This window comes from Camellia sinensis, chromosome 8 (assembly GCF_055761805.1).
Source record: "Camellia sinensis isolate YWXY chromosome 8, ASM5576180v1, whole genome shotgun sequence".
In the NCBI taxonomy this organism is placed as follows: domain Eukaryota; kingdom Viridiplantae; phylum Streptophyta; class Magnoliopsida; order Ericales; family Theaceae; genus Camellia; species Camellia sinensis.
Window position 1 is genome coordinate 194274482 of NC_138968.1, and position 24023 is coordinate 194298504.

Below are 24023 nucleotides of genomic sequence, written 5' to 3' on the forward strand. Positions count from 1 at the left end.
GAGTCAAGATAGGGATTAAGTTATTATTTTCCCAACTGTGTAGCTTAGTGTGTGTTCACTCTGTAACTGTGTAGGGTTGGCATTCGGAGACGCGTACTAGCTTATCTGTAGCCCAGAACTCTGTGAGTAACAATGTTATAAAGATATGTTCGAAAATGAATATTTTCTGAATGATCAACTGAACTGTTTTCTGAACTGTTTACTGTTAACTGAATGAATGTTTGTCCTCTATTCTGAACTGTATGTGGCATCCTTAGCAACTACTGTTACTGTTACTGCTACTGTTACAGAGATCTCTCTCAATTCCTATTTTGGAACTTTTGTTTCCTGTTATGATGGCCATCATTGACTATTCAGCCTTTCAAGACCTACTGTTTACTGTACTGTTCTGCTAATGGATGGACCATATATGACTGTTATGACTGAATGACTGATACATTGAATCAATTGACTGTTTTCAATACTGAAAGGACATTCATGCTTAACCTCTTTACGCGTTATGCTATTCACTAGGCTTTAGCTCACTGCTCATATATATATATGTAGGTGTTTAGGCACCAAACCGGAGCTAGGAGCGTGGGTTAGACTCCTTTTTGTCAAAGCCAACCATTGTGCCTCACTGTGAGGTTCCGAGCCTGTCAAGCTAGGGCTTTTGGGGTGTTTTAGTTTCTCCCCTTTTTGTATCTGTTTTGTAATTACTGTATAGACTGACTGATTTTGTACTGTATTGTTCTAATAGGGATTAAGTCCCTGTCCTGAATGATTGTATATATTGTATATACTGTTTTGGTACTGATTGTATATATGTATATATATATATGAAAAGTCTTTTTGCATACAGACTGTCACAGCTCATTGGACATCTTTTAATTACTGTTTGGCTTCCGCCAGCCCCTGTACTCTGTATTACTGTTTGGCTTCTGCTAGCCCCTGTACTCTGTATTACTGTATTACTGTTAAGTAGGCCTTCGGTAATCTCGGATTACTGGCCGGTTACGGTGCTAAACCCATAGGGGCGGGTTTGGGTCATGACAACAACGCTAACCAACGTTAATTTAGGCCTACCCCGTTCCCTAACAGTTCCATCTACCGTTACAGCATCGCACCTTTTCACTACTGCCTCTATTGGTCTACGTTGAATATGACCAAACCATCTCAATCGATTTTCTCTCAACTTATCTTCTATCAGTGCTATTCCTACCCATTCCTGAATACACTCATTCCTAATTCTGTCTTGTCTAGTCTTGCCACACATCCACCTTAGCATTCTTATCTCAGCCTCACTTATCTTATCTACATGTTATTTCTTGGTTGCCCAACGCTCCGTTCCATACAACATCCCTGGTCTAATAGTCGCTCTACCTTTAAGTCTAGTAGGTATTCGTTTATTGCACAATACCCCCCGACACACTTCTATACTTACACCATCCTGCCTTAAACCTATGGGCCACGTCCGTATCAATCTCCTCGGCTGTTGTAATAATCGATCCTAAATAACGAAAATGTTCACTCTTACGCAGTTCTTGGTTCTCAATCTTCACTTCTCCTCTACTTTCATTGTTACTGTTACTAAATTTACACTCCATGTACTCTGTTTTAGTTCTGCTTATCCGGAATCCTTTAGATTCAAGGACTTTTCTCCAAATCTCCAACTTTATATTAACTCCTTCTCTAGTTTCATCCACTAGCACTATATCGTTTGCAAAAAGCATACACCATTGCACATCATCCTGGATATTTCTCATCAACTCATCCATAACTAAAGCAAAAAGATAAGGACTTAAGGTAGATCCTTGGTATAGCCCTACAGTGATAGGAAATTCATTTGTCTCTCTAGCAGGCGATCTAATAGTGGTCACCACCCCTTCATACATGTCTCTAATCACATCAATGTAACCTTTTGCCACCACTTTCTTCGTAAACACTCACCATATTATATCTTGGGGGCACTCTATCATATACTTTTTCAAGATCGATAAACACAATATGAATGTCTCTTTTCTTTTCTCTATACTTTTCTATTACTCTTCTCAAAAGATAGATCGCTTCCATTGTTGACCTGCCAGGCATAAACCCAAATTGATTCTCTGACACCTCTGTTATATCTCGCAATCGGCGTTCTATCATCCTCTCCCACACTTTTATTATATGACACATTAGCTTGATTCCTCTATAGTTGTTGCAATTCTGGACATCTCCTTTATTCTTATAGATTAGTATTAAAATACTCTTTCTTCACTCATCTGGTATGTTCTTAGTCAACAAAATTTTGCTAAACAACCTAGTGAACCAAATAACCCCTTTTTTTCCCAAACACTTCCAAGCTTCAACAGGGATATCATCTGGTCCTAAAGCCTTATTTGATTTCATCTTCTTAAGTGCAATCTCCACTTCAAAGTTCCTAATCTTGCGATAAAACCTATAGCCTTGGTTTATAGGTTCTATCGTATTACTGGCTATTTCTTCCTCTATCATCGTACCTCTGTGTTCCTCGTTCAATAGTTTCTCAAAATAGTTCTTCCATCTTTTCTTAATCTCTTCATCCCTCACCAATACCTTAGAATCTTCACTCTTAATGCACTTAACTCGATTAAAATCCCTTGTTTTCCTCTCTCGTATCTTAGCAAGTTTGTATACCATCTTCTCTCCCTCCTTACTATCTAGTCTAGTGTATAAGTCATCATAAGCTTTCAACTTAGTCTCTCTCACTACTTTCTTGACCTCCTTATTAGCCAATCTATAGCTTTGAAGGTTTTCCTCAATTTTATCATTTTGTCACTTTTTAAAGCACTCTTTTTTTGCCTAAACTACCGCTTGAACCTCTGCACTCTACCACCAAGTTTCCGTAGATCTGGGTCCCGTTCCTTTCGACTCTCCAAGCACTTCTCTTGAGATTCTCCTTATACAATTAACCATCGAGTTCCACATAGTGTTAGCATCATCTTCCAAGTCCCAAGTGCCTTTTTTATCCATTATATTCTTAAATATTTCTAATTTATCCCCTTTTAGGACCCACCATCTCGTCCTACGACGCCCACCATCCTTCCTAGCTTGGTATTGCCGTCTAAAACATAAATCTAGTACCAAAATCCTATGTTGAGAGGTCAGGCTCTCTCCAGGAATTACCTTACAATCATTGCATTTTAGGTAGTCCACTTTTCTCACTAAGAAGTAATCTATTTAGCTTTTAACTGACCCACTCTTAAAGGTTATTAAATGCTCCTCCCTCTTCTTATACATAGTATTGGCCACCACCAGGTCAGAAGCCAACATAAAATCTAGTATACTCTCTCTAGCCTCATTTCTGTCACCAAAACCGTATCCACTATGCACCCTTTCATAGCCTAGTTTATCTATGCCTACATGGCCATTAAAATCTCTACCTATAACCAGGTTCTCTCCTACGGGTATCTCCTATAAGATCTCATCCATTTGCTCCCAAAAATTCCTCTTAGTCTGAACATCTAATCCTACTTGAGGGGCGTATGCACTAATAATGTTCATTATATTCCCTTCAATGACTAGTTTAACTAACATAATCATATTTCCTTTCCTAATGACCATCACTACATTCTCCACAAGACCCTTAGCAATTAAGATTCCTACCATATTCCTGTGTCTATCCTTACAACTATAATGCAGTTTAAAATCGGTATCCTCTATTTCCCTAGCTTTCTCACCCGTCCACCCTTTATTTCCCTAGCTTTCTCACCCGTCCACTTAGTTTCTTGTGCGCAAGCTATACTAACTCTTCTCCTGATCATAACATCTACCAACTCCATCGTCTTACCAGTTAAGGTTCCCATATTCCAAGTGGCTACCCTAAACCTATAGTCCTGGACTAGCTTCTTTACCCGCGCTCGTACAGAAAAACGTGAAAACCTTTGCCTATTTTTCACCGCACCCAGGCGTCGATGCGGCGCCCCTTGTTTACTTTTCGAAACACCTGGAGGCAAGCACAACGCATCACTTGAGGGAAACGACCTAGTATTTAAACGTTTCAAAGTAGGATTCATTGTCATAAGGGATCCGAGCGGCTTTTTTTACGTGTTGGTTGTCGGCTACCTAACACACAACCCTCATCCTTAACCCAGGCTTGGGACCGGCAGAATTGTTAACAACCCTGGCGGAGTTACTTAGGCCATTAGATATAAAAGAAATATTTTTAAAAAACTTAAAATAATTTTCTTTAATTTATTTAATGTAAGTTAATCAAACAAGATTAAAATAGAAAAAAAAACATTTTTTTAAATTTTTTATATGGTCATTTTTTGATAAATCATCTTTGTAAGTGTTTTATTCCATATAACTCATATTCTTTTTTAGTATTCCATTAAGTTCTGTTAATGTAATATGACCAAATCATTCTTTCTAATTTTTTGCACATATTTCTATATTGAAATTAATACATAACAATAATCCCTCATTTTATGTAGAAAATCTCTCACTCATAATAAAGTGAAAATCTTTCCCTTTTCCATAGAGAAAATCTCTCCATTATTTTAAGGAAAAAATCCCTCTCGCATTCCATGAAGAAAATCTCAAATTATGAATTTTGAACATTTTTTATAATTTGAAAATTTTAAAAATAACGCAACAAAAAATTTGAATAAAAATAAAAATACAATGTGAATGTTCACAGTAAATAACAAACATACAACTAACTTTCAAAAAAAAAAATGCATACTAAAGTACAATGTGAATGTTCAAAATAAACAACAAACATACAACTAACCTTCGAAAAAATAAAATTCATACAAAAATACAATGTGAATGTTCACAATTTATAATTAACATACAACTAATCTTAAAAAAATAACTTATATCAGTGTAAACATTTATATTGCATTGTGAAAACATAAAACAAAATTGGAAAAAATTGAAAATCAACAATTTTAATTGTTCAATGGTAATAAAAATGATTGTTCAACTAACAAGCATAACAAAAACAACAAATATACAATTAAGTTTCAAAAAAATAAAATTTATATCAAAATACAATGTGAATGTTCACAATTTACAATTAATGTACAACTAGTTAAAAAAAAAAAAAAAAAACTCATACTGTAGCAACCCTCACTTTACTCTAGTCATGCTTGCATGTATTTACATGATTTTGTCTTGTTAAGTTGCATTGCAAACCTTGATTTTGTTTCGCATAAGTGTTGTTTGCATGTTTTGTTTCTTGCTTGGTGTGAGTTTAGCCGAGGTCATCCTAAGCCTAGGTTACACCTTTGAACTCCTTACACCTAGGACCGTATTGGAACCACCTTGGTTGACCTCCACTCTTACCTTGACATGTTAGTCGGGATGTCATTATCTAGGCCGAGGTGTTCATCACCAAGGCCAAGATGTGTATTATTTAGGCCGAGATGTTATACCCAAGTGATCTTATCCCTGGACTGGTACGACCTAGACCAAGGTGTGGCACATCTAGGCCAAGGTGTGGCACAGCTAGGCCAAGTGTTGTCCTTCCTAGCCGAGATCATTGAGACCCTACTTGCCGAAGCTTTGTCCTAGCTGAGATCATTACCCGCCGAAGTGCCCATGTCACCTTACTTGTTTCTTACACTTTGTCATGATCTTGTCTTATCAATCTATCACCTTTTTGAGGAGATCCAATCTGCCGTTGCCACGTGTCCCAGCTGAGGGTTAAGTCAGCTGGCAGAGTTAGAAACATATCATTTGTGTCATATCCTTTGCATGTTAGTGAGAGAAGCTCTAGGAAGAGGAGAGGAAGTTGGAGTGAGAGAGCTAGATTCCAAGCTTGATCTTTAGAGTTTGAGCCATTTAATCCGTGCTTTGAGGTTAGAATTTTGATTTACTCTTGTTATTCTTGATGTTGATCCAATTGTATTGCATGATCTAGCATGATTCATGAACCATGCATTGATTTAAAGTTTGTTTTAGAAAGAGAAAATGATGTTCTTGTGTTCTTGAGATAAAACCATGTTTTGATTCGAAAGTTTGTAACAAGTCCCATGTTTTTGTGTTTATTTCCATGAAATCTTCAAGTATGGGTATCCAGGTCCATGTTTTCAAACTCATCTCATGAAAACTCAGATTTCGAATGAAGAAGTTATGATTTTAGCATTTCATGTTCTTGTTCTTCATGTTCTTCAAGAGGGAAACCCAGATTTTTCCCAGACTTCATTTCTTCGAATGTGGTTGTTGGGAACACACCTCGGCCAAGAGGTGTGGGACCTCAGCCTAGACCTGGTTAGTACCCAGCATGTTTTTCTGAGATGAAAAGGCAGTGTTGTAACTCCCAGCATGTTTTGCTTTGTTTTCACTTGGTTTTAAAAGAAATGCTGAGATCCTTTCCTGTCATGTAAAGCTTGTTTTAAGGATGCATTCATATCCATCTTTGAGCATCTCACCTCGTCATATTGAAACGCATTCAATGGGATTTATTATGTGCTTGTAGGCCTTGGATCCTTGCTTGTAATTCCTACACCCGAAGAACTATGTGAGTGGTATTTTTAATAAAGTTATGTTATAAAGTTTTGATAAAGCTTTGCTTTGCTTTGTTTTTGGAAAAAAGTATTTGTTAAGCATGAATGAATACCTCTATTTTGTGTATCAAGTATTAGCCTCATTTTGGATGACATTCTTGGAAAGTTTGTACGTGCTAAGGGACTCTAAACCTTTGTAGCACAAGTCTGTACGTGCTAGGGGACTCTAAACCTTTGTAGCACAAGTCCGTACGTGCTAGGGGACTTTAAGCCTTTGTAGCACAAGTCCGTACGTGCTAGGGGACTCTAAACTTTTGTAGCACCTTTGTTAATGTCATCCCTTGTACTATATTAATGCTAGTAAGCATCCCTTAAAGTTTTGAAAGACTTGATAGATGGACTTGGTTCATCCCTTGATTTTGTATAAGTTATGCTATGTATTGTTTAGAAAAGAAATCTTGAATATCATTCATGCAAAACCTTTATTACTGATATCATTCACTGAGTATCCAAGTTCACCCTCTCTATATATATGTAGGTGATGAGCAGGACGGCGGTGACGCCTAGATGATTGTTTGTAAGATGTTTTTGGATTCATATTTTGTAGCATTTTGAAGATTATGCTTCTCGGCTTGTAGTTATTTCTTTTGTATATGTCGGCTTGAGAAACCTTTTGATCAAGATGTATTTTGTACTTTATTTATTTGTATCTAAGTTGTAAACTATGTTAAGATGTATGTCATTTTATTTGATCTATGCACAGCTCTTATGGACTATTGAGATTCAAATTTATTGCTTCTGCACATGTAAGCCCCATATGTATACTCTGATCGTGTGTGACTTTGTAAGTTGGCCTTCGGTAATCTCGGATTACTGGCTATCATGGCACCATTCTACTAGGGGCGGGATGGGGTCGTGATACATACCAATGTAAACATTCACCCTGTAACGAGAAAACATAAAATAAAATTGAAAAAGTAAAATCGACTATTTCAATTGTTCTGTAGTAACAGAAATGATTGTTCAACTAACAGGTATAGTAAAAAGAACAACAAAATATAAGTAACTTTCGAAATAATTTCAAAAAAAAAAAAAAAAACTCATAAAAAAATACAATGTGAATGTTCACAATTTACTATTAATATACAACTAACCTTAGAAAAACTAAATTCATACCAATGTGAACATTCACACTGAAACATGAAACAAAATTGAAAGAAAAAAAAAAAAGAAGACTATTTCAATTATTTAATGGTAACAAAAAAATGGTTGTTTAAACAATAAGTATAGTAATAAATAACCAATGATATGTGAATATTCATATCTTGTAAAATATATAATTATGTCCATATCTATATTTTAACACTCATTTTTCAGACTTTCAAACAACGTGAAATGTTAACATTCACTTTGATTGACAAAAAAATAGAAACAACGACAGCAGTAGAATTAGAAATCCAAAAAAAACTCAATCACTCTATAAAAAAAAAAAAATGTCACCCACATCCTCATTTTCATCATCATCTTCATCATTATTACTATCATTAACAATCTATGCAATTTCACCATTCCACTAATCCAAATCAAACTAAACCCACATTTGAAGAATATGTTTGTAATAAAATTGATTGGACATAAATAGAGTTTCGACTTACAATAATGAAGAAACATAGAGTTTCGAACACAAAGTAACTATAGACGATCACAGAACTTCAAACACAAAGTGACAATGGAGGAACACAAAGTTTCACCGCAACAATGGAGGAATGTAATATTATTTCACCATGTATAAACTCAAGTTTCTAAACCCTACCAGATAAAGAGTTTCGAAACCCTAATGAAACAACACCACAAATGTGAATGAAACTGATCCAAAAAAGCAATGTGAATAATGGTAATTACCAAAATAGAGATAGTAACAAAAAATAAATGTATATATCATTTTTCTATGTAATATATATCAACAATAGGCATAAGGGTATAGTAGTCCAACAAACAATATAAATCAGGAAAAAAGGATTTCATGGAATAAAAGTATAAATACATGGGACTAACTAAGTTATAATTTTTCTTAGTGGATTTATTGCGATTAGAACACCTCTAAATGATATTTATTAAGAAAAAACCATTTTTTTTATATTTTTCCAAACAAAAGGAAGAGTGAACACAATTTATTTATTTATTTATTTATTTTTAATTAGAGTGAGGTCCAGAGAGAGAGAGACAGAGCCTCTCTCTCTAGACGATTCTCGGCAAAGCTCCGACCAAGCTCGGGCGACTTTTCGATGCTCATTTTTTTACTTCTAAAATGTAGATTTACACTCTTAGAGTATAGATCTACCGTTTTAGAGTGTAGATTTGGACTTTTTATGTCCGACATAGGAGTTTTAAGAGTTTTCTCCTCCGATTTCGACATAGATTTTTGGTTTTTAAACACTCACAATGGTTCCCTTCTCTCTAAACCCTTCTCCCATACCATTATAGGTGTTCTTCCTTCTCCGGCAACAGTGACAGCGGCATTGAGCAACGACGACGGGGACGTTGTTGATAGGGACGACGAGTTTTTAAGCAAATGTTACTTTCCAAACTACATCTTTGAGCAGATCGGTGGTTTTTCTTTGATCGTAACTGTTTTTTTGGCAGATTTGTTTTTTATTGTTGTTTTTTTTTCTTTTGTTATTTGGTTGGGATACCCTTTTGGCCCCGTTTGTTTTCCACTATCAAAGTCCACTCCGGACTGTGATAGATGAATAGTAACAATGACTCCCTTTTGTTTTGATTTTGGAGCTCCAGATTCGAAGTTCGAAGGGAATATGATAGGCCTTGGTGAAGGGTATTAGCAATCCGGAGTGAGAGATGGTATTAACAAAGTAGTCCATTTGGATTGGGCGTTACCGGATGTCTGCCCGGAAGTCCAGTCGGTCAACCAGTCAACTATATATATATATATATATATTTTGTTGGGTATTTTTTTTTAAACATCAATGTTTAATGTTTTTGTAATTTTTTGTTAAGTAAAAATCATAATTTTACTTGTTTTATTATTTTATATAAAAATAATTTAACAATCCCCCCACTAACAACTATCATCAAAACAAACATAATCCCTCCACCATCAATCCTCTCACTAACAAAATCTCTCACTACCAATCCCCTCCATTCTACCTCTAAAAACAAACGGGGCTTGTAGCAATCCTAATTTTTCACAAGTCATATTTATTATTATTACTTTATTTTATTTTTGACTTTATTAATTGTGTGGATACATGAGAATTTAATGTGGTATTTAATTAATTTAATGTGATATTTAATTATATATAATTAATTTGAATATTTATATATTGATATTTTATTATATATATATATATATATATTTAATCTTATATTTATATTTATATTTATATATGTTGTAATTATGTTGTATTTAAATAATATAATATGTCAATTAGGGTACAAAGCTTAGAGGCTCACTAAAATAAATAATAATAATAAAAAAAAACAGCAGCAGCAACGAGAATTAAGAGAAAAAAAGAGGAGCAAGCCATGAGAGAGAGAGAGAGAGAGGCTCTGTGAGGAATCAAAGCGTGCAAATCGAGAGGGAGAGAAAAAAGAGACGACAGAGGAGAAAAAGAAAAAAAAGGGTTAGGATTTTATTTTGGGGGTTTTATTAATTTTTCAAATGATTTTTTGATCTTCAAAATAATGGTGAGTGTAAAATTCACTTTCCTTGATTTATGTTTAATTCGTTGTTTTTATTTATTTATTTGATGTTGATTTGATTTTGTATTTGCATGTAGATGATGGATTGATTTCATTATTTGGTTAGATGTGATGTAAAATTTAGGATTTTTATGTGTATTTACTTTATGATTTTAATCACACTCATGGTTATATGAAACTAAAATAAACTTAGAATCCATAAATAAATTTCTTACAGTCTACCATGACTCCATGGATTGTTGTTTTATTTGAGTGTTGGTGAGAAAGAGTGTATAAAAAAAAAAGGTGAGGATTATGAGATTTATTTGAATGATTTAGGCTTGGCATTGTTATGTTTGTTCTCATGAGTAGATGAGAGATTGTGTATATATATATATATTGTTGCCTCGTTCTCGGGAGTAGACGAGTGCTTTGATTTTCGTACGTACGTATATAGTAACCATCCGGGGTGTATGGGTCAAACTCGGGACGATATCTTCATGCGAATTTGGCTTTGGAATGGTGTTAGGTATACAGGAGGTATATGTGATATATGTGTAGGCCGGAAGTGAAGGGTCGAAGTGGTGTAATTAAGGTACAAAGAATTGAATATGAACTTATTGATATAGTTTAAATTATTTTGATTGGTAAATCTCGAAAAATAGAAAACAATCTCGTTAAATTACGAAATTTGGGCAGAGGCACGTATACGTAATTCTAGACAACTTTTATATTTTATATTTTTACTAAAAAGATCGATTAGAACTTGTAATCAGATTATCTTGGTTGCAACAGTTTTTCTTCATTTTAGTAATGCAGATTTTAAATGCTATTTTAACCCACGAAACGAGCTCATTTTTATTGGTTTCGCGTAAACTGAAGTAAAACATTATTATGAATACTTTCATGTTTTGAGCTTTACCCAAAAAAATCATATTAGAGCAGATTCTTTTCGTTTTCAGTTTTAGATTTTTTGGTTGAATTCCATTTAGGTTTTTCTATCAAGTTTTTCTCTCAACCTGTTCAGTTTCTACTAAATTTGTTTATATTGCCTTTTATAAAATTTGATTTTGTACAACTTTTGTTCTTTGAGTTTTGGTCAATTCGAATGATTTAAGTATGAAACAGTACGTTTTTATACTTCTTCAACAATTTACTTATAATTAAATTATACTAACTTTATTTTTTTGTAGAATGGTGGGTTTTACTAATTTTTTTTCGGAAGTGATTGAGGGCCCTAAATTTCGGGGCTCGAATGCCCCGAAATTCCACTTTAGGTAAAAAAAAAAAAAAAAAAAAAAGGAAAAAAGAAAGAAAAAAAGAAAACAGTTTCCAAAATTGGAAATTAGGGGCATTAGGGGCAAATTTTTTAGGGCCACCAATCATTTTCCTTTTTTTATGCAGGGCTGACCCACAATGTATTTTTTTTATGTTTATTTTGTTTATTTTTTATTCAATTTATATTTAGTTGTGTACCGGCAAGAAACTAAATGCCACCGTATCTCGGGAAACTATCCTTTCATCTCGGTGTAGGTGGAACTACTTGTTTTGTCTCGTCTCGTCTCGTCTCGTAACAAAAATTAAATGTACTTTTATTTGTGTTTGGTTGACACGTGGGTGTCAAATATTTGTTCTCATGCCAGTATACTTGTATACTGATCCGTTTTGTCTCTTGGTATCTCGGGTGCATTCTATTTGGGCGCAGTAGAGTTTCCTTTGCAGGCAAAATAAGTATAGTTGTTGGACATGTCGTTTGGACTTCTTTTATTTTATTGAGTTTAGGGTTGATATTAGTTTATGTATTTATTATTTATTATTATTTTTTTATGACCTTAGTATTTTGATAATTTGGCATTATAGGTTATTTTTTAACTTTACATTATTTAAGTTGTTTTAATTAATTGTTGCTATTTTAATGTTTGAGGTATTGGATAATTATGAATCTATGATGGATAGTTTGGTTAACGTTTATTAATTTTTTTTTATCCCTTATATATATATTTTTTTGAGTGTTGAAATTTACTTAAATCTTATGGAGATGAAAATATATAAATTTTGTTTTACTGTTAAGATTTGGATGATGAAATATCGATTAAAATTTAGTCTTAATTTAATATTTAATTGTCTAAATTTTGAGGTGTGACAAGACCTTTGGGGTCTTATTTATATAGCCGGGTTGTTTTATTAATATATTGGTTCCCATGTTAAAAAAAAAAAAAAAAAAAAAAAAAAAACACAAATTTTTTTATTTTTAATTTTAATTTTTATTCTCTCTCTCTCTCGTTCCAAACAGTCGCTATTTATTGGTATTTGGATTTGGATTGTCAAATGTTGTTGGGTCATCAAAAATCAATGGATGGTTCTAATTCACCCAAGACGTGGGCCTGTAAGATCATCAACCAGTCCTCCTTATCCAAATCCACTGTTACCCGCAACTTTTCTCTGTTTCTCTATTCCTGGAAGCTCTTTCGAGCAAATGGAAGTTCCTACTTTTCATACCCCATTTCAATTGTCAAATGCTTTCAAATCTCCAAGGTTAGAAGCAAAACACTGCAATTTCGTTTCTGTTTCTGTTTCTTTTTTTTTAAAAATGTTTCCACTAGCGAGTACAATTAAGAGCTCTAATATAGCAAAATTTTTTATGTGTTCCTTTCAATCATGACGAGTCTAGCTCGTCACCCATTTCGAAGAAATCTGAAACAATAGGATTGATATTCCCAGTGATTGGCATTTGGGTTTTCCATAAATTTGCTCTTTTGTGCTGTGTTGCTTTGCTTCCCTGGGAATTTTTTATTTTATTTTATTTTTTTAACTATCACGAACTGGGTTTATTTAGAAATGACATTTTGTTGTCTATTTAGAACTGGGTCTACATTTGATCAAACAATTACCCAAAATGTATCTTTATATATATGGTTTGTCCATGAAGAAACAATTTTACAAATGATTGTTTGACAGGCAATATTGTTTTTGCAAACTAAATGCTTGAGAAAATGTCATTAGTAAACTAACAGTGAAGCTTTCACATTTCCATGAAATCAGTTTTATGAACAATGAACAATCGAAGATAGCTTTGTTGAGGAACTTGGGTCACAGGCTCCCGGCCCTGATAGTGAAAAAGGTGCCCAGAAGACCGCTTCTGCAGTTTGTGGTATTCAATCCTATCTTTCTAAATGTCTATCCTGTTCTTGGTGCACCAATGCCGGAGATGAAGGAACCTGAAGTAATTCGGTAAATGTTGTATGTCCTAGTGTTCTGTTTTTGTTTTTGCTTTGAAGAATGGAACACTATTCTGAAACTCCTTCATCAAGTCATTATTGTCATTGAATCGCATGTGGAATTATTGTGTGGGATTTGAAGCATCCAGGACCCAGAAGCTTGCTAGTGGAGTGAGGATACAAGGTAAGACTTTCTTAAGGTTCACATCTGAAGTACATGATTTCCTCTAATTTTCCCAATTTGTCATCATCTTTATCTTATTTTCTGGGTTCACTTTTCAAGATATAATTGAAGGGGAAGGGCCAGAGGCTCATGAAGGAAGTCTGGTTGAAGTTAATTATGTATGCCGGCGATCCAATGGCTATTTCGTTCATAGGTAATTCCATATATTACTTTCTTGCTTCTAATGGAATTATGGAGACACATGATTTCTGATTCCGGGGGCCACTGTTCCCAACTTAAAACATATTCTTGTTTTATCCTATGCTGTTGTATTGACTATTTTCTTAAACTTGAACTGTATTTCCTTGCAGTACCATTGATCAATTTAGTGGAGAAAGCAGTCCTGTTATACTTCCTCTGGATGAGAACCAGGTTAGCTCTGTTTCATTTTTACATGTCTGAGCATGAGGATCTTAGGGTGTATTGGGCAGAGTTAAACTATTTTTTTTTTTGTTGTTGATAAATAATCAAACTTTATTAAAAAACATCAAGACGATTTAGGCCTAGTTTGGCAAGAGGCTATTTTAGCCAATTAGCCAAAAAGTTACTAAATTAGTCAAAAAGCCAACAACCCATACCAAAAAGTTAAAGATTCTCTTTTCTCTCTACTTTTTGCACGTCTTTTCGTAATTAGCCAAAAAGTCATCCCAAACATACAAGTTTTTTTTACCTACCTTTTTAGCCAAATAGCCAAAAAGTTACTAAATTAGCCTGTTCCCAAACGAGGCCTTAATGAATACAAAAAATAAGCCCACAAAAGGATTAAATAAAACTAACTAATCAAATCCTCCACAAAATTGACAAAAACCAAAACATTTGGATCAATTGTACCCTTAACCGAACTATGCGACAATATACTCTCTAACCATGAAACGGAATGGCACTCATCCTGAAACACCGCCTATTCCGTTCCACCCATACCAACCAAAGCAAACATGGGAAGGAAGCACCCAAGCCTTCAGGATTTGTTATCACTTGAACTTCAAGTGTTCCTGTTCCCAACAAATAAAGGAAACAAACAAACAAGTTGAACTGTTCTTCATCATAATCACCAAACTCTGCTGCCACCTCAAATGTAACCACGCCTATATAATTACTGTTGTCATCGCTACCATGTCTAACAGTACACTTTTTAGCTATTGAAGTCAACAATACATTATTTATGTAGTAAGTTACTTTGTCCATGCAGAAGAATTCATTTTTCTTCTTACCAACTCTCATCCTTTTCATTGTGGTACTGTCCCTCTTAGTAGTCTTAAACCCTTTCTAACTCTCGTTTTTTGTTGATGCAAACATTGGTCTTCTTTAGTTGATGCCCTATTGATTATATTTCTGTTGTTTCAAAGTGCAATTTTTTCCTCATACAACTTGGTATTCTTTCTGTTGCTTTAAAAAAAAAAAAAAAAAAAAAAAAAAAAAAAAAAAAAAAAAAAACAGTATATTTATATTCATTAAGAAATCCGGAATAATACTAACCTGTGTTTGATTAACATATCTGTTCAACTCCGCATTGTTATCATTCCGTTACACAGATAATAAAGGGTCTGAAGGAGGTATTGGTTGGCATGAAGGTTGGAGGTATATTCAAGTAACTCATCTCTGGAAGACATATGATTGGTCTTGACAAAGTTGTTTAAGCAAAACCTCTTTTATAGTCAATAATACCTGCTTTTTCCTATCAATAATTGACTGCCTGAATTTGTTTCGATTATTATTTCAGGGAAGAGAAGAGCACTAATACCTCCTTCTGCAGGATACACTAACGAGAACTTACAACCAATCCCTGATGAGGTTTTGCGATTTTTATCCCTTATCTCCTCATCATCACTAATGAGTAATCAAGAGAATTTGGTTTTGCTGAAGAAATTTAAGCTCACATAGGCCATATATATTATGCATATTGTTACGCTATGGTTGTTGTTTGCAGTTTGGCCCTCGACGCAGCCTTTTCTCTCATGCCAACGAGCCTTTGGTATTTGAAGTGCAGCTTTTGAAAGTGTTGTGAGTTTATCATTGTTATAATCCCAGTACGAATTTCGCTTCTGTAAGATTGATTTTTGGGGTATTTTTGTTCCATTGTCTCGTATATTATTTGGATGACTGCAATTTCAGCTTTTCTTGGTAAAATGTATATGCAGTCTACAATTAAACTTATTTATGCATCTATTTGGGATTGTTGTACTACAGTGGAATTATTCGGATGATTGCTTCAATTATCTGTTATTTTGCCATTCTGGATCGCCAAATTTGTGAATAAAAACTTGCACCATTCTCACTCATTTGTAAATCTTTCCCCTATTTCTCACTTGCATAATATCTTCCCAATGAATAATACTTGTACAAGATGACAGGAAATAGATAGGGACAATTGCACCCCCAAAAAAAAGATATATACAAAAAAAAAAAAAAGAAAGTAAATTACATATACACCCCTAAGGTGTGCTTACAGTTAGGTCTGCAAATGAACCAAGCTGTTCATGAACAAGTTCGGCTTGGCTCAGTTGGACTCGTTGAGGGCTCGGCTCGGCTCAGCTTGTTTACTAAACGAGCCAAACTTGAGCTCGAGCTCGCACGAGCTCGGCTCGTCAAGTTAAGCTTGTTTATCTTTATTTAAATTATATAATAAATATATTATTTATATATTAAATAATATAAATAATATATAAATAATTGTATAAATACATTATTTATATATTAAATAATATAAAATAATATTTTTTATTTAAATAATATAAATAATATTAAAAAAAAAAATTATTGAGCCGAGCCGAGCTCGAGTTTCATTGTTGTTAACGAGCCGAGTAGAGCTCGAGCCCAGTTTCTTATTGAGCTGAGCTCGAGCTCAATAAACGAGCTTCATAAATAAACGAGCCGAGCTCGAGCTCAGCAAAGCTCGGCTCGACTCGGTTCGGTTCGTTTGCAACCCTACTTACAGTATAGATTGTCTATTGTGATTTAAAAAATTACAAATATACCCTTATTAGAATTTTTTATTTAACAGAATTAATTAAAAAAATAAAATTCATAATTGTTCTCCTATACAATAATAAAATTACCTCAATTATTAATTGAAATATATTTATAATATCATAAAAAACTGTTAATTGACTTGATGATTTATTAATAAAATGAGCAATTTATTATGAAATTAGAAAGCTCAGAGAGTGAAATATAATTTTCAGAACCACAATAAGTGATTCATATTTTAATCAAACTTTAGGTGGTGTATTTGTAATTTACTCTATAAAAAATAATAACAATTCGATAGAAGAAAAAAGAAGAAATGTAATTATGCTATCCATACAAATATTTGTAAGGAACAAAGATGTTAAAAATAGGGGAAATTAGCACTCCGAAGTAATTTGATTTTTTTTTTTTTATATATTTATGAAAAGTTTTAATCTTTGAATAATGGGGTAATTTGAAAAGTTGGTTAAAATTGGACTTTTTAATTGTTTTAGATTTTTTATCATTTTATATGTAAAAAATATGAAAAATAATGTGACTCAAAATAAAAAATTATTTTTTTTTTCCTACGTCCCAAATGGCCCCTATGTGTGTATTTGTTTTTTTTATGTTTTATTCATAGTTCAAATAGACAAAATTAAGTTGGAAGCTTAACTTAAAATAATTTTTTATATTGATAATTAAATTGCACAATTTAAACATTATATATCAAAATGACATATTAAAATAGATTAAATTAACAAAAAGAATCAAATTAGAACACCTTTTTTTTCTTATAAATTATAGAAAATGTTACGAATTCCAAATAAATTATTAAATTTTTTACCAAAATATGAGAGAGATAAAAAATTTAGTAATTTATATGAGATCCCTAATATAACTCATAAATTATAGATTAAACTAGCCCGATTTAAACATTGGAAATAAATCACAACTTTTGAAAACTAAAATGGTAATTTAACCATTAAAAATATAATAAAACAGACAAAATAATGAATTATTGTGCATTCCTTAACTCAGAAGAAACCGCACGACGTTGTATTATTCCGGTTGAGTGCGCACACACATCACAGTTGGCGTCACAAAGCCGCCATTGGAGGTCGAGTTCAGTTCAGAGAGCTTCGTCTTTATCTCTTTTTTGCCTCTTCGGAGGCGAAATAAAAAACACCACAAATTTCAATTCTCTTTAATTCTTTGAATCTTCGTTATTGAAAATCCATAACCAGAGCTCGAAACCAACAACAAAACGAAAATGCAGAAGTGGTTTTCAGTCGGCGGCGGCGAGGAAGATCGGCAACAACCGCATCCATTGACGTCTTCATTGTCGTCGTCCTCATCATCGTCTCTTTTGGCCGATTGGAACTCATACGCATCGTCAAAAGCTTCGGAACAGAACACCGCCTTGGGGGTTTTTGATCTCGATCTGGAATCTGCTGTTAGGTCTGCCAATGATACGGTCGCTGGTACTTTCAACGTGTAAGCTCCTTCAACTCCTCTCTCATTCAGTTCAATTCTAGGGTTTATTTATGTAAATTTGTTGTGTTTAATTTGCATCGATTGTTCTTTGTTGATGATTGAGGGTGCATTGAAGTAATTGGGGGAATTTTGGGATGGGAGGGCGGGTCAGTGGAATGAATGGATTTAGTGGTTGAATTCTTGCCAGATTTTTGTCTTAATCTTTGTTTTGCGTTGAATTTGTCAATTGTAAAACCTGGTGGTTAGTTAATTGACACCACATTTTAGGTTTGTAGATTCTGGGGTTTTAACTCTCTTGAATTCCAAGGAATGGTTGTTGGCCTACTGGTAACTATGAGAATAAAAGTTTCCGGGTTCACTGCACAGATCTGTAGAATAAATTCTTGAAACATTACGTTACATAACATTTTTGTTTTGATAAATGAAACATTACATTACATGTTAGAGGATAGCTGTTAGTGTGCGCATTATCGAGCCTTAAGAAACTTTTGAAAACGTTCCACACACACACACTCTCGCGTGCGCGCACACACACACACAGAGTGGCGATATCAAGGAATACTCCATTGAACACGTGAACGAAGTTAGGATACATCTCTGGCTTCAAAATGCTACAAAATCTATGATGTGTCATCCACTAGCCTAGTAAAGGGTGTTATTATTTGCCAGTTGCTACTGCATATGAATCATTGGGATCAGTGGAGTCTGCACCCAGACAATCAGATATCATTTTTCCCTAGAAACCCATTCCATTATATCAAATAACTAAAAGTACAATGGTTCACACAGCTCTGATATTAATATGTATGTATAACATCTCTCCTTCTACTATTCAATTAACAAAATAATAAAAGCAGGAAACCACAACCCACAACTTTGGTTATACATATACACATAATATATACTTGCAAACGGTCACACCTATACATAAGATATACTTACTTACACACACACACACACACACACACGTGTATATATATATGTGTGAATTAAATGCAACTTGAGGGTTGGTTTCACACCTGAAAATTTAATTGGTTGATTTTTTTGAGAAATTTGTCAACTAATTGGAATAAATGAGAGGGTATTGATCCTTGGGGTTTGGTTGTGGGCCCTTTTGGTGCATCATTGCGATATTGCAGGAGAAGGCTATGAGCTCTTTTGGGATGATGGTCTCAATGACGAGGGCAACGACTTGTGGCTTGTGGCGGTGATGGTGGCAGTGTCATTGATGGAAATGGATTGCTGCAAATCCACCAATGATGGGTGGAGGTATCGGTGGAGTTATAGAGACTATTGTTTGGTTTCATGGAAGCAAATGGTTATGATTGATTTGGTTATTATTAGTTTAAATGTGTTTGGTTACAAGAATAGATAAAAATATAGGACAATTTATTATTGTGGAAATACAATTTTGTAGAAGAATGAGGAAAAGAAGATACTTTAATCAAGTTAAGTGCATAAAAAGTGAGATTTTGGGGCAATAGTGAAGGATGAGAAAATTAAAGAAATGTGAAAAAATTAATTGGAGAAATTGTTAATTTAATGAAAACTTGGGAGGAGAGGATTATTGTAGTCTTGATGGAATTAGAAAATATAAGTTTTATTGTCAAATAACGAATTTTGAAGTGGAACTTGCACTTAGAAAGATGAAATTTGGCAAGACATAAGGACTAGGTTTTGTATTGGTTAACAAAATTAATAAAACTCTAATGAATGGATGACAATGGAGAAAAAAGTATTTTAGTACCTATATATGAAAAAGATGGAGATATCTAAAATTGAAACAATTAAGTTGATGATTGATACAATGAAATTGTGGGACAGAGTGATTTAGCATCAGTTAAGAGTTGCAACAACTGTGTTAGAAAATCAGTTTGGATTTATCCCGACAGATCAAGTTTGGAAACAATATATTTACTAAGAAGATTAATGGAGAAGTAAAGAGACAAGATGGGAGATCTTCATATGAATTTTGTAAATTTAGGATAAAGTTTACAATTGTGTGTTTAGAAATATAATATGGTGGATATTAGAAAAAAAAGTGTGACAAAGGAGTATATTGATGTGATATAGGACATTTAGGATGGGGTTGTGACTATAATTAGATCACCACCTATAAGAGAAACCAGTGAATTTTCAGTCATTATATGTTTGCACCAAGGGTCAACTTTAAATCCTTAATTATTTACCTTAGTCATAGATGAATTACCTAAACACATTCAATAAAATAGTACAAGTACAATTTCCATCGACAGTAGTTAATTGACTACTCTAACAGGGGAGGTCAGTTTGATTTCAAAAACCAGAAGGCCCTTGTATTGTTAAAATCTCAAGAGAGGTCTGTGTAATTAGCCCTTTTTATCTTGCAACTATGTGTGTCCACCCCCCACTTTGGGGGATTAGAGTCTAAGGAGGCTTACACACTATTAATTAGTCGTCATTTCCTAGATATTTTTGTTGAGATGAACCTAGATGCATGATTATGATTGTTAACTAGCATGTTATCATGGTAAAAAAAAAAAACCACAATTTCTCGATGGGGTAAAAATACATTGGCCAAAGTAAGCAATGAGTTAGAAGATGTCTACTGCTGTAAGCTGACTCAAAAAAATATTATTATGAGGACTTTAACAGAGCCACTTCAGGATGATTTATTTGGATTTCAGAGTTGGTGATTGACACATTGGCTTTTGGTTGATGGTCTTGTAATAATGTGATATGTATGTTCTCATGCTCTATGTTACACAAACTCTTCAAAATATATCAAATACCCGGGTCAGACACCTGACACTCGGACAAGGGTATGAGATATGTGTCGGATACTTCATTTTTTATTTTTTTAATTGGCACTGGGGTGTCTGGATTGAAGCCCAACTAATCCCCAGGGATATGTGTCTGCTACTTTTCAACGGACACTTCTTATATAATTGTAGATAACACTATTATCGCATGTACATATTGTTGTATGATTGCTATAAATGTCTTTTTGACATTGTAAGTTACATATGGCACCATTTTTTTTTCCCCACATACTTGATTAAAAATATAAAAATTACATTTTTTTGCCAAGTCCATGTACCCTTAAATTTATGGTTTGATGAGTCTGACCTCTAGATACATACCTGCCCCCGAGTCCATGTAACATAGCTCATGCTTTTAGGAATTGTTTAGTTATGCATAGCATTGTTCCTTAATCCCTTTGTAAGATTGATTGTTTTAAAAATGTTTTCTCCGAAGTCCTATGAGAAAATTCCTTGATTTGGGAAGACAAACCAGTTGAAGGTAATCTTGATTAGTCTTCTTAGAGAGGAAACTGAGTTGCTAGTCAATTCTTTGAGGGGTAATTTTATTTATTGCTGGTTTATATGTGAATATTGCTTTCTTTCCACAGTCATATAGTCATTGTTGATACTTGTCAGGGTTTCAAAAGGAGTGAGAGAGATACCAGGGAACTTGCAGTCTGCCACTAGTAACCTTCCTTCAGGAAAATCTCTCATGTACTTTGGCATACTTCTGGCAACTGGGGTGTTCTTTGTTTTCATTGCATTTACCATGTTCCTTCCAGTCATTGTTTTACTGCCTCAGAAATTTGCTCTGTGCTTTACTCTTGGATGTTGCTTGATCATTGGGTCATTCTTCGCTCTTAAAGGTCCAAAGAATCAGTTTTTGCACATGTCATCAAAAGAGGTATCAAATCAATCTTTTAGACATACATTCCTGGTTGCCAAGTTATATTCTGCAAATGTGGTACTTTCTTCCATTCTCACTCTTTTTCCCATCGTATTCGCCAGAGACTTCCTTTTACATTGGGATTCGTAGGCACCATGGTGGGTACCATTTATGTTTCCATGGTGCTTCATAGCTACATTCTCTCTGTGCTTTTCTCTGTGCTTCAGGTATCGAACTTATGCTTTTTGACTTTTTTGATGTCTTTGTTAAATTTTCCCTTATTTGCTAGAAGAAATGGGGAATAGAGTGTATTCTGTAATGTGGATTGGAACTGATGTTTTACCAACCTTGTAGGTTCTTGCACTAGCATACTATGCTGTATCATACTTCCCTGGTGGATCTGTGGGGATGAAGTTCATGTTATCTGGTATTACCTCGTCCATAATGAAATGCTTTGGCCGGTGATTTTGATACTTTGGTGTTTATATTTGTTCATGTAGTTTTCACTCTTAGAAGGATCCATCTGGGGCAGTTAGAATCGGAATGTTTAAATGGCTGTGTACATGCCAATTGAGTATAGTTTTTCCTGGGCATCTTCTTTGATCTGAAATCCCACTCTAAAAGAACCATGTATATTTTAATTGTTGAAAGATTTTACAGTAAATGAAACACACATTGATTGGAAACCTGAAATATCACAGGCTGATATTTCTTTTTTATTTTATATTAATTTTTGGCATTTGTAGATTAGTGGCTGATGATGATAATGAAACCACCCTTGAACTCTTTTTTCTTTTTTTGGAATTTTGGTCGGTAACATGGATGTGCTTGAAATGTCCTTGCTCATAGTTTCTCCCCTCTTGGCTACTTGATAGTTTACACAACTTATTGGAGTTCTTTTTGTGTGTGTTCATTTGTGATCATAGATTATGAGCAGCTTATTTTATAGGGTTCTCGTGTGAGTTTTGGACTTTTGTAGATATAGATGCCTTATAGACTGCAAAACTTGGTTACTAGGAAAAATTACCCGCAAAAGTAAATTTGTGAACCGCACTCATAAACTCGGTTTACTTGCTTATTTCATCAACTGTTTCATGGGCTGCATTGAGTTAGGAATGGCAACGGGCCGGGGTGGGGCCGGGGATCACCCTCCCCGTCCCCGATCCCCGATGGTAGAAATTTTCCCGTCCTCGGCCCCGATCCCGATCCCCAACGGGGAGCCTATCACTGCCCCCGTCCTCGCCCCCGCCTCCTAACGGGGATCGGGTTTCCCCGACCCTGAAAATTCCTCGGTCAAAGTAAAAAAAAAAAACAATATAAACATTCAACGACAGATCTGAGCACATATATTATATTCATCAACAACATCATCATCAACAAATCTGAGCAAGCATATATATTCATCAAACAGATCTGAGCAAGCATATATATTCATCAAAAATAAAAAATAAAAAATAAAAATCTAACACATACACATTCAACACATTCAATAAAAATCTGAGCTCAGAAGTGTTGGTGAGGCGATCGGCTGTGATGGAGAGGAGAGAGAGAGGGACGAGAGCCAGTGATAGAGATCGGTGGGTGGGAGGGAGATCGGAGTGAGGCAGTGATGAAGATCGGAGGGAGGGAGGGAGGGAGGCGTGAGGCAGCACAGCGATGGAGATCGGAGGGAGAGGAGGCAGGCTATGGCTGAAGGAGGATGATCGGCGTCGCGATGGGTGGTTGTGGCTGTGACTGTGTCGCGACAGTGGTGAGAGTGAGAGAGAGAGAGAGTAGAGGGAAGAGAGAGAGAGAGAGAAAGAGAGACGGAAGACATAACTGATGAGGGTTTGGTTTGGTTACTATGTGTGTGTGTGTATATATAGGGGGTAAACTAGTAATTTCATTTCGGGGACAAACCAGGCTGGGAAACGGAGACGGGGCATGGCCGAGTACGGGGCTGGGACACTTATCCCCGTCCCCGGCCCGAATCTGTTCGGGGATTGATTTTTAAATACCATTCCCGTCTCGTCGGGGGTATTTTTCGGGGAAAACCCGCACAATTCGGGGTCGGGGGGTCGGGTCCCCATCAGGCCGGTTTCAAATTACCATCCCTACACTGAGCCCAAAAGTTGGTCTAAATTCGAGTTTAGGCCTCGTTTGGGAACCGCCCCTTTTAGTCAAAAAATCAAAAAGTTACTAAATTAGTCAAAAAGTCAACAACCTACACAGAAAAGTCAAAGATTCTCTTTTCTCTCTACTTTTTGCACATCTTTTCGTAAAAAGTCAAAAAGTCATCCCAAATATACTATTTTTTTTTAGCTCATATTTTAGCCA

The 24023-nt window shown here is 34.7% G+C and overlaps 2 protein-coding genes across 4 annotated transcripts; both read left to right on the plus strand.

Moving 5' to 3' along the window:
- The first annotated feature begins 12485 nt into the window (after window positions 1–12485).
- Window positions 12486–15826, plus strand: LOC114303293 (FKBP-like peptidyl-prolyl cis-trans isomerase family protein). 2 transcript variants are annotated; one of them, XM_028248436.2, is made up of 8 exons: window positions 12488–12689; window positions 13197–13385; window positions 13522–13556; window positions 13656–13749; window positions 13907–13967; window positions 15128–15173; window positions 15316–15386; window positions 15523–15826. In XM_028248436.2, the coding sequence occupies exons 1-8, from the start codon at window positions 12511–12513 to the stop codon at window positions 15598–15600; spliced, it is 753 nt and encodes a 250-aa protein (XP_028104237.2). In that variant the 5' UTR covers window positions 12488–12510; the 3' UTR covers window positions 15601–15826. The 2 variants fall into 2 exon arrangements, with proteins under 2 accessions (XP_028104231.2, XP_028104237.2); XM_028248430.2 differs by having other exon boundaries at window positions 12486–12689; window positions 15316–15722.
- A 1661-nt stretch (window positions 15827–17487) lies between these two features.
- On the plus strand, window positions 17488–22393 carry LOC114303314 (protein transport protein SFT2). 2 transcript variants are annotated; one of them, XM_082884890.1, is made up of 5 exons: window positions 17562–18038; window positions 19178–19307; window positions 21458–21725; window positions 21830–21934; window positions 22062–22393. In XM_082884890.1, exons 2-5 carry the CDS (start codon window positions 19249–19251, stop codon window positions 22170–22172), a joined length of 543 nt encoding a protein of 180 aa, XP_082741016.1. In that variant the 5' UTR covers window positions 17562–18038; window positions 19178–19248; the 3' UTR covers window positions 22173–22393. The 2 variants fall into 2 exon arrangements, with proteins under 2 accessions (XP_082741015.1, XP_082741016.1); XM_082884889.1 differs by lacking the exon at window positions 19178–19307 and having other exon boundaries at window positions 17488–18038.
- The last annotated feature ends 1630 nt before the right edge of the window (window positions 22394–24023 follow it).

What these genes read in the sequence shown, in the direction of transcription:
- LOC114303293 (XM_028248430.2), top strand. Translation starts at nt 12,511, where the DNA reads ATGGTTCTAATTCACCCAAGACGTGGGCCTGTAAGATCATCAACCAGT. An exon ending in AAGGAACCTGAAGTAATTCG is followed by an intron (nt 13,386 to 13,521) that starts GTAAATGTTGTA and finishes TGAAGCATCCAG; the next exon opens with GACCCAGAAGCTTGCTAGTG. An exon ending in TTCCTCTGGATGAGAACCAG is followed by an intron (nt 13,968 to 15,127) that starts GTTAGCTCTGTT and finishes TCCGTTACACAG; the next exon opens with ATAATAAAGGGTCTGAAGGA.
- LOC114303314 (XM_082884889.1), top strand. Translation starts at nt 17,815, where the DNA reads ATGCAGAAGTGGTTTTCAGTCGGCGGCGGCGAGGAAGATCGGCAACAA. An exon ending in TGCACATGTCATCAAAAGAG is followed by an intron (nt 21,726 to 21,829) that starts GTATCAAATCAA and finishes CGTATTCGCCAG; the next exon opens with AGACTTCCTTTTACATTGGG. An exon ending in TGCTTTTCTCTGTGCTTCAG is followed by an intron (nt 21,935 to 22,061) that starts GTATCGAACTTA and finishes CCAACCTTGTAG; the next exon opens with GTTCTTGCACTAGCATACTA.